At 38.1% G+C, this 10,000-nt stretch overlaps 1 protein-coding gene across 1 annotated transcript; it reads left to right on the forward strand.

Annotated features, from left to right (window-relative positions):
- Positions 1 to 1,819: 1,819 nt before the first annotated feature.
- SCRG1 (stimulator of chondrogenesis 1) lies at positions 1,820 to 9,407 on the forward strand. The gene is made up of 3 exons (XM_067551721.1): positions 1,820 to 1,856; positions 5,632 to 5,902; positions 7,952 to 9,407. Exons 2-3 carry the CDS (start codon positions 5,661 to 5,663, stop codon positions 8,004 to 8,006), a joined length of 297 nt encoding a protein of 98 aa, XP_067407822.1. The 5' UTR covers positions 1,820 to 1,856; positions 5,632 to 5,660; the 3' UTR covers positions 8,007 to 9,407.
- Positions 9,408 to 10,000: the final 593 nt, after the last annotated feature.

A 10,000-nucleotide genomic window follows, 5' to 3' on the forward strand; every position in this document is an offset into this window, starting at 1 on the left:
TTGGTCAGACAGGTCTCTCATGTGATTCATCAAACCTAGGCTCTGGTAGATTGGTGATGGGAGTCTGTTCCAGAAGTTTGGACCCACCTTTGAGAACACACTTCTACCTGCAACAGAGAACTGAACCTTAGAACCTGGCAGCAAAAAGACTCCCATACATTTTTATTTCTTGTGACAGCACAACAGAATATGAGGTGATCTCTCTCAAAACTAAATGATTCATAACAAAATTACTCCAATTGCACACAGAAGTGAATAGGCAATCAGTGCCCAACAACGGCATTATGTGCACATACAAGACTTATTCTCTTTTCATCTCAGAACTACTTCTATGTAATTCCAATGACTTCAGTAAAGTTCCTGTTGATTTATATCAATGTAAGGGAAAGTCAGATCCATAACATGTCACTGCATTAAAAAAAGACAGGCTGGCACATGCCGTACTTGCTGAAGCTACCACTACTCTGCAAGGATAGCCTCAAATAGAGTTAATTACAGTAATCTAGTTTTGAAGCATGGATCACTGTAGTGAGATCCACATTAGAAAAGAAATGTTGCAACCACTGGGCTGGTAGTAGATGAGGACACCCCACCAATACCTAAAAAGCTGAAAAACATCGATGGAGCTAAAATGACACAAAGACTAAAACATGAAATGGCTACGGTGATTTAGAAACCGTTGTCAGAAGACATACTCATACCTGGCTATAAACAGCAATTCCAGCTTATCTACCCTAAGCCAACACCCAACATCAAACAGCTGGGAGAGTACAGAAATTACAGGATTTGATGAAACCACAAAATAGATCCAAGATGTCCATTGTGGCTGATTTGGGACTAGAGCACAGGAGTCTTGGCTTAAAGCTCTACAATCTATCCCCTAAATTACATTGTCATCCAATAATAAATTGCATTTAAACCTCATTCATTTTAAATCAAATATTCTTCTGAATACCTCAATTAAAGTGTTTTAAGGGTACCATTGCACTATTCCACAATACGCTAATCTAAAATATTGCCTGACAAAGTAGTTGTTTCACCATTACAATGTGATTAACTGTTTTGTCAATAACAAACTCAATACAGTGAAGGCATGGCATAGCATCTATTACCAGAAATCCAGTTAAAATAATTACTACATTTCTCAGTCAGTTCAATTTCAGAAGAGCAAACAGAACCCTGAAGTCAAAGGATGGCACAAGCTATTTCATGTGAACATTGCCTAGGTTTCCACTGCTTGTTGTCCTGCCTGATTAGTGCTGGTCATGAAACTTCTCCCAGAGAGAATTTGAATGATACAGTGAGAGGAAAAAGACAACTAGAAAATGTGCTAAGACAATGCATTCGTTCACCAAACTAGGCTCGCCTATCAATCCAGATGATCCTGGCAGCATCACTCCCTTCTTTGCTCTCTCTTTCTCCACACACACCCACCCACACAGCCCATCCATGCTTTTTCAATCATACTTCACCATCGCAGAGAGGAAAAAATCTCTTTGAGGGGTATTTTCTTCCTGCAGGTTATATATTTTACTCCCTGAGGAGGCTTCCTCTCTTTGAATCCTGTATGGACTAGTTGTTTCCTGCTGGAAAGGAGCTGTTCATTTCTTTCTTGTCTGGGTTGGAATTAACTGAAAGAGTTAGTTCTTGAAGCCCACTCCCTGGCCCCTGGTTGGATGAGAGAGACTGTCACTAGCAGACAGGAGCCAGGGTAGACAAAGAGTTATTTGTACAGCACCTCCCTTCAGCCCTCCCTCTCCTCATCTCCTCTAGCTCCAACTCTCAACTTGTACATTTAAAAAGACACAGCTGCCAAGAAGGTGAGAGAGAGAGAGAGAGAGAGGCAAAAGAGAAAGGTATGTTTTGCTCCTACAAATATACCCATGTATTTGTTCTCTTTGTGCTAGTTATAGGATGCAAAGCTAGACAAATACATGTGAAGAATGGCAAGTGCAGGAGGCACTTTGGGAAGGTTGATGTGAGCAAATGATGCTTTATAGGACAGATGTGAGGAGATTAAGTCCAGTTTAATTTATTCAGCTAAAGAAAAATATAATTTTAACTTGTTACTCTTCTTTATAAAGTTGGATGTTACAACTGGTCATAGTAAGTCTTCCACTATTGCCCTCTACTTTCATGCATTCAACATTATTGCAAAAACTGGTGGATGCGAAGAGAAATGTTTTCACAATGAACCGCTGTCTTTAAGGAAACTAAATGGGTCTTAATGACAACCCAATTCCTGGAAAGAAGCATAGTATTGATGGGTTTTACAAAGAGGTAATTCACTGAATTCATCCTCAGTGAAGTAACCGCTGTCTTCACCATGGTTCACAATGTACTGACTGTTCAGGCAAAAGAAGTCAGGCTTTTCGGTTTTTGTTTTGTTTTTTTAATTTTGAGAAATGCTTCTTCCAAACTTATTTAATTCTAAAACTCACACAGTCATATCAAGTGATACCGCAATTCTGCAGATGCTGTTTAATGATTTCTTATGGATGCAGCTAATAAGCTGCGAGCCTAAAGAGTAAATGTCATCATCTCAGCCTTTTGGAGGTATTTTGGACTAGGGAAGTTTAACAAGTGACTGTTAAATGATGCGATGAAATTTTTATCTTGAATGGTGCTGCTAACAGAGTTACTTTTAACTTTTGAACTGAACACCCATTGTGAAGATATCTAAATACACTATCTGCATTGTAATAAAACTATTACTGCACTTTGAACTTTATTGATTAGTCTGTTAACATAGGATATACCTGCTGTGGGACTGTAAAGGACCATAAGAAGACAGAGAACCAGTTACAGTGAAATATCTTTCATTTTCAAGATCAAGCAGCTGAAGACACTATAGAATGCTTGACAAATAACTATAAGTATGTGTAAATTTGAAGTTCAGTATATGTATAGCTTGCACACCTGTTTCCAAAAATGAACGGCTCAGAAAGTGATTTAAAGGAAAGATACTGAACTACATTTTTAGTTTCATTCACTTACATTTTTCCCTATTTCTATCACGTACCCATACCACAAGTGCTCATTATTGACCCAGCAGCTGCTTGCTTGGGACTTACAGCAGTATGAATATCCTCAAGAAACATAGCTCTGTTTGTTTTGGCCACTGAGGCAGAAACATTTTTTTTTAAATCTCCCTGTGGATCTAACCGTTCCAAAGAATATGCAGTGCCAAATTGCCTGGCAAAACAAAAATTTAGGAACTCACTGTTAACTGTACAATGATTCCTCATTCATCAGGGTATCTTCTCCTCGAATTGTCTATTCTCCAGTCATACACAAAACTAAAGCTGTTCTTGTGACACTGTTCTTGTTTCCCCATCTTAAATTGTTTCACCAATGTCATGTCAAATGCCATTAATGGAGTATTTTATCAAAAAGGACCTATGCAAATGTGGGCAGTTTGCATCAAATACTTTCAGAGGATTTTATTCCTGTTGGAAAGTGAAACTGAATAGTCTTGATAGATTGCACCTGTTGGAGCTTGGTGCAATTGACATTGCTGCCTTTTAATGAGGCAGGAAAAAGACATATCACAGAAAGAAAGGTTGCTTATTGGTAACTGTTCTTCAACTCATCTGTGTGACATTTGTTCATCAAATTTCAGTGAGTGGATAGGTGTCAACACAATTTTCTCTGCACTTGGTGATGGCAGAGAAGATCAGAGTATATTTTGTAACGCACACACACGCACCCACCCACCCACACACCCATCCAGCAGCTTTTCATCAGCTATGCAACATTCCACCTTGCTGGGTACCTCAATCACTACCATCTTTCCACACAGTAGAGTGCTGTATTGACAAAACTATATCCTCCAGGATCTTGGACACTCCCCTTGGCAGTCTTCCATCTGAAAATAAATAACATCTCCTCAAGGACAAACCTTTTGAAGGAATCTCTTTGATTAATTGTTTTATGTAAATTAGTATCTGTGAAAATAGAAACAGGATTCAAAGAGGACATGCCTCTGTGGAAGAGAAACAATGAGTAAACATTTGAATACTAGATATGCCAGACAGGTTATAACATATATAAATGAATTGTCATGCAGTGTCAACGCCCTGTAGTGCTGTATTCTGTCTACAGTTGACCAGAAGATTACGACCTTTTCTTACTGATGGTGAACTTGTTGCAGTTATCCATGTCAGACTCCTCTTTGGTGCATTATGTAATACACTGTTAAGGGATGGCTTTGTAGGACATACAGACCCATTAGCTGATGCAGGACATAGCTGTGCAGGTCTTTCTGCACTATATTTTGAACAGGCTGCCAGTTCAGTTCTGGATGTAATTCGAGATGCAGTTATCTTTGAAATTTTACAAGATCTGAGACAGATATATCTGAGACTTCTTGCCCTCTTGCAAAATTTAATGGAAACCAGAAAAACAGTTCACTGAATTTCGCTTCTGTAACATATGCATTCTGTAACATCATACATTATAAATATTCTAGTGATTAAGTTTGATCTCCAATTATCCCATGATCTTCAGGTTATGCTGTTCAATTTTCCAGCTACATAAGAAAGACTAGAAACCATCTCATAGTCTCTTAGCTGAGTTGGGTCTACAGCGTTGAGTAAAGTAACAAAATCCTATTGGACAGTAGAGCAGATATGACTAGGAATACACACAAGAATCAGATCTATAGAGTGAGAAAATGCAATATGTGACTGGGTCGGTTACCAGAGTAGAGTCACTCTTTAATTGTAGAGAGGATTGGAAGCTTTACATCAAGCAAAGGAAATGTAAACATCTGTCTCTCCACCTTTCAATATCCTGCTGCCAAAACCCAGGCTGAGCCACAGCTCAGATCCTGGCCTAATTTACAAATGAATGCAAGTTGGATGCTCTTCTCTAATGCCCTCTGTGTGGCATGCTCAGTGGTCTATGTTCAATGGAGATGCTGGATTAGAAAAGCAGGCAGTGTTGGAAGTCAAGACAGAGGTGCACTGTTAGTGCTGTGAAGAGCCTGAACTCCCTCTGCTATGCTTGGCCCTTCACTTTCTTGAAAAATTAAACTAGTCATGTCCAGAAGTCTACAGTTGGACTAAGTCAATGAGGTTCCCCCTTCCCAAATATATTTAGCATGTCCTACTAGCATGTAGTTTCTCCCACATTTGCGAGGAATGGGTAGAATAAGGATGAAAAGATTTCAGTAGAGTCGTCATAATTTTTAAGTGATTTAAAAGACCCAAAAGCATCCAGAAACTGGGGAAATGTGTCCAAATATTTCCACACTGCTTTGTTAATGCTGCTATGCTCCAAACATACACAACTACATGAGAGTAAGCATTCATTCATACCAGCGAGCTAGTCAAATTCTCCCAAAGCAATTTCCTGAAGGAGAAAAGCCAAAAAAACAACAAAACTGCTGGCAACAAAAGGTTCAATTCATGTGACATAAGAACAGGATGCAGAGAGGGTGGTGAAAGTTAACTTCACAACAGTGGAGCAGCAATACCTGCTGTCTCTGGAGAGACAATGCTTTCCAGCGCACAGGGCCAACTCCCAAGAACTCTCAGGATAAAGCTAGAGAAATGAATTAAGCAACCTGCACACAAACTGATCTAATTCAGCATCAATACATGTCTAATGTGCCTCTTTTCTCATTAGCACGCCTGTCAAAAGTGAGCTTTGCAAAGATGACAACAAAGATTCTACCAGCTCTTGTTTTGCTGAGCATGCTGCTTGGTACTAACATGATGCCTTTCAGTCGACTCTCTTGTTACAAGAAAGTGCTAAAAGATCGCAACTGTCACAGCATGCCAGAAGGTGTGGCCAGTCTTCAACAGATTGATGGTAATCTTCATGATCACTTCTGGGAAGGGCAGCACTGTGAGATGATCTGTTACTGCAATTTTAACGAATTACTCTGCTGCCCAAAGTAAGGCAACTTTCTGTTATATAGAATTGTACATATTTATATGAAATTAACAAATACTCAGTTTTCACTATAGTATGACTGCTACTTAAGGGACCATATCTTCCTGTTTAAAGAAATCAAACATTTTATCAAGCTTAAAGGTTAGACCAAGACTCAGCCATTTTCTTATATCACTTGATTTGCTCTTTTAAGGGGAAGGCTGACATTGTGTTTGCTTACCATAGTAAATTACACATCCAACTACAGACTGGATGTAACGTTATTTACTTCAGTGGGTTTATTCTAGAATGAATTTTGCCCATTGTTCTTTATTTACTTGATCCAGGACATATAAAAATTGGGCTCTTTGGACTAATTCATATATAATCCCTTGATTTTCGGCCAATTATTTCAGCACTGTTAGTGAAGACAGGTTTTTTTTCAAAGAAATCAGACAGCCCTGAAGATGCTGCTGCATAGCAAAATATTTAATTGTCCCTGTATATTAGTGGGTGCACATATTTCATCGGAATAAGTGGAACTATTTCAAGAGAGACATTTACAATAAAAAGTCCGCAGAAAAGTGAATGGGAAAAAAGCTGAACTGAAAAGGATTCAGAAATCACCTAAAAACTCCAACACTTCTCCCATATCTACTTGTAGTGCCACAGTGTTGTGCATCAAAGCTGAAGGGTAGTGACAAGTATTGTCAATGTTCATTAGCAGAGCTTGTTGTAAAAAACTTTGGTGGAGCAATTTTCTATCAGAAAACGCAATTCAGTCAAAATCTAAATGATCTGAGAAATCATGTCCATTTCACCAAAATGATTGGGGAAATAATTCTGATACTGTCTAAACATCCTGTTTCATCATTTTTGGATTGAAATATTTTTTTTGTTTTGAAATTAATTCATTTCAAAATCTTTATTTTGTATACTATATAGTAAAAATTTAAAAAGCCAAAATAGAAATGAAATGTTTTGATTCATCCAAAACAACTTTTTTCCTCAATTTTCTTCTGGGAAGAATTTCAGAGTTTTCAAATTTTTTCCCAATTCTGAACAAAGCCAAATTTCAAAGTACTTTGTTACACAGAATTTCCATCTTCCACTCAGCTCTATTCATTAGGTTTATAAAGGCATATTTTTCCCTACACCACCAGTATCCAATTTAATTGCTTTGTAAGAGTACTTCCTAACAAACATTTTATTATTTCATTCAACTTTAAAGTACAAGCTCTGTGCTCCAAGTGCTCTAGGATAACTAAAACTTACAAAGAATAAAATCATATTAGCCTGTCCTTACTATGCCACCGTAATAAGTTCCTGCCATTATATTAACCTGGATGACCCCTGCATTGATCACCTGTATTTCTGAAACCACTCTCTCCTGAAATATCCTAAAGAGAAGCTTTTCAGCATGTCTGAAGGGTTAATAAATCAGGCTATGGTAGACCCAAGCTATCTGGAAATGAATTTCAAAGTCAGGAACCTCTCATGGAAAATCGCTCTGCCAGGAAGCCACTTTTTTTTAAACTAGGGGCCATGGTTTAACTGCAACTTTCATAAATAAAAAAGAGAAACTTTTCATATTTCCCATTCCCTCCACAATCACTGCAGGTATGTAAGTAAGGCACAGTATTTGCTTGCTAACTCAGAATAAGGCTTCAAAATCTTAGACAAAAAAAGCCTTTTACTGGAATAAAGTGCAAAAAATTACCTCTTTGCATACCACAAAAGGCCCCATCTCGGAGCTCAGTACAAAAGCTTCACTCAACTGCATACGTGCACATTTTCTATGAATCTTTTTTGGAATTTACCTCAATAAAACTGAAGTTATGCCAGCAGAGTGAAATCCTAGCCCCACTGACGTCCTTGGGAGTTTTACCATTGACTTCAGTGTAGGTAGGACTTCCACCTTCAGAAGTTTGGTGTTTACTCACAGACTGAAGCTTGTGTGCTTATTGAGGTTGGTGTTTAAAAAAAAAAGTAATTGTAGATGGGTTTCATTTTAGAGCTTCTGATAACTTATGATTACCATGTATTTAAGTTGTAAGGTTATTTCTTTCAGGGGTATCTTCTTTGGACCAAAGATCTCTTTTGTGATCCCTTGCAACAATCAGTGATGATTATGTGCGCCAGTGAGAAGCCGCGCAGGACTTCACAACAAAGAGATTACAACATTGTCATAGAAAATCTATTCCTTTCTACAGCACTAGAGTGCAGAGCCTTACTGTACCATGTAGTAGTTATTTCGCTTTCTCTACTTAGAAGAAACCATGGTTTGAAGATTTAATGGAAAGCTCTCCTTTTTAACTTGGTAGCTACATTAATTTTCATTACAAGGATTTAAGAGGGGTGCAGTAGAGTCTCCTTAATCCACTAGTGCTGATCTGCCAATCCAGACAATCTCATGAAAGATCTGGTGTTGTTATTCCACCTCTCATCAAAGATGTAGGGTCAGGATCTCAGCTGGTATAAAGCAGTATAGCTCCCTGCTACACTACTTTATACCAGTTGAGGATCTAACCCTCAATAGCAGTTCACTGTACTGAAGTTTCATATCAATAAGTCATTATTTTTACATTGAAATCAGTGGTAGCTGCTGTGTGCTCAGCAATTTTGAAAAATCAGGTCACTTATTTAGGGGCCTAAATAAGGTTTTAGGGCCCTAACTTTTTGCATCTATTTTTGAAAATCTTGGTCTAAAAAAAGCCTGTTAATTCGCTTGAGGTCAATAGCAAGACTCCCATTAGCTTCCATGGAAACATGATGGGATTCTAAATTGACAAAACACAATTATCCCTAATGGACCCTTATTCTTTATTTAAACTCATCTTTGCACTTTCTGTGTTTAGTACTCAGCTGCTATAATGTATATATTCAGTAAAACATCTCCTGGTGATGAACCTGATCCAAAGTCTTTTGAAGGCAATGGAAAGACTCCTGTTGACTGCAATGGGCCTTGAATCAGGCCCCATCTGACCTAGAGCACATCTCAGTAGTAACTTAAAATGCTAATTCTTGATCTTTAGGAGCCCTTCAGGAAAAGACAAGTATGTCATTAGACACAAAATAGCCTTCTATACATGTACACCTACGCTAGTTTAATGAAAGCTGTTGGGCTAAGAAAGGCTTAGACAATAGGAGGTATTAAATGTCTCTTTTCATTACTAGAGCTACCACATTAATCATATGGGAAACAAGTGTGAAAATATTTAGCACAAAATATAAAACCTCAATATAGCTATCTTGTGCTATTCTTTTTCAGAAGACACTTTTTCTGCATAGTCATTTTATGTAAGTTACACAGCATTAAAAAATTGCTACTGCTGAAGAGAGACAAGCATACTTCACTTACATGACAACTTGGTATCAAATGCAAGATCTGAAAGTATGTTCAGAAACATTGCCCTCTACAATGGTTGGATGATTGTATTCTTTTTGTCTGTTGATAATCTTGTACCTAGCTGGTCAGAGTGTTTGTGGGGCTATATGCAAGTTATAATAAATGTGTATTCAATTAATCAATTATGCATATTAAGTGATTTGCACCAAATAGTTTCACAATGATCAGCTGCACAACAGATGCAATTTTTTAGGCAGTGTCATAATTTACCAGTTCCTCATTCAGTGGTGTTCCCACTGCCTGATCAAACTTCGCAAAAAAGAGAAGTCCTAAGCAGAGTCCAGAGACAGCAAACTGTTAAAAATCTCAGCAGGTGCAAATAAGTCCTGATGAAACCTAGGGATGTCTGGAAAGCTTGAAGGCCCTTTCCTGCCATCTATCAGCCAGGTGGGAGAAACACAAGCTCTATCCTTCCTCCTCCACTTCCAGATTCTACCTGAATTGCATTACACTTGCCTCTGCTGCTTATAGCTAGAGCCCCGCATGTATACAAAATTCGTATCTGCATCCGATTTACGGATATAAAGCAGATAGTTGTAGGGCTTTAAATATAAAATTTGGATCCGCATCCATCTGTGATTTGCAAAAATGGTCCACAAAAAAAACCCAAAAAAACTTCAGCTAGCACTGTAGAACCAGAGTGTGAAAATGAAGCTGATATCCTCAGATTTGCAGGGCTCTACTCATAAATTTCCAAAGCAGTAGCAGCGA

Source organism: Emydura macquarii, unplaced genomic scaffold (assembly GCF_026122565.2).
Source record: "Emydura macquarii macquarii isolate MOO-44397 ecotype Brisbane River unplaced genomic scaffold, CSIRO-AGI_Emac_v2 contig_1363, whole genome shotgun sequence".
Classification (NCBI taxonomy): domain Eukaryota; kingdom Metazoa; phylum Chordata; order Testudines; family Chelidae; genus Emydura; species Emydura macquarii.

Bases quoted from the DNA above. Each gene is read 5' to 3' on its own strand.
- SCRG1 (XM_067551721.1), top strand. From the start codon at position 5,661: ATGACAACAAAGATTCTACCAGCTCTTGTTTTGCTGAGCATGCTGCTT. The intron at 5,903-7,951 runs GTAAGGCAACTT...TATTTCTTTCAG, and splicing joins GAATTACTCTGCTGCCCAAA to GGGTATCTTCTTTGGACCAA.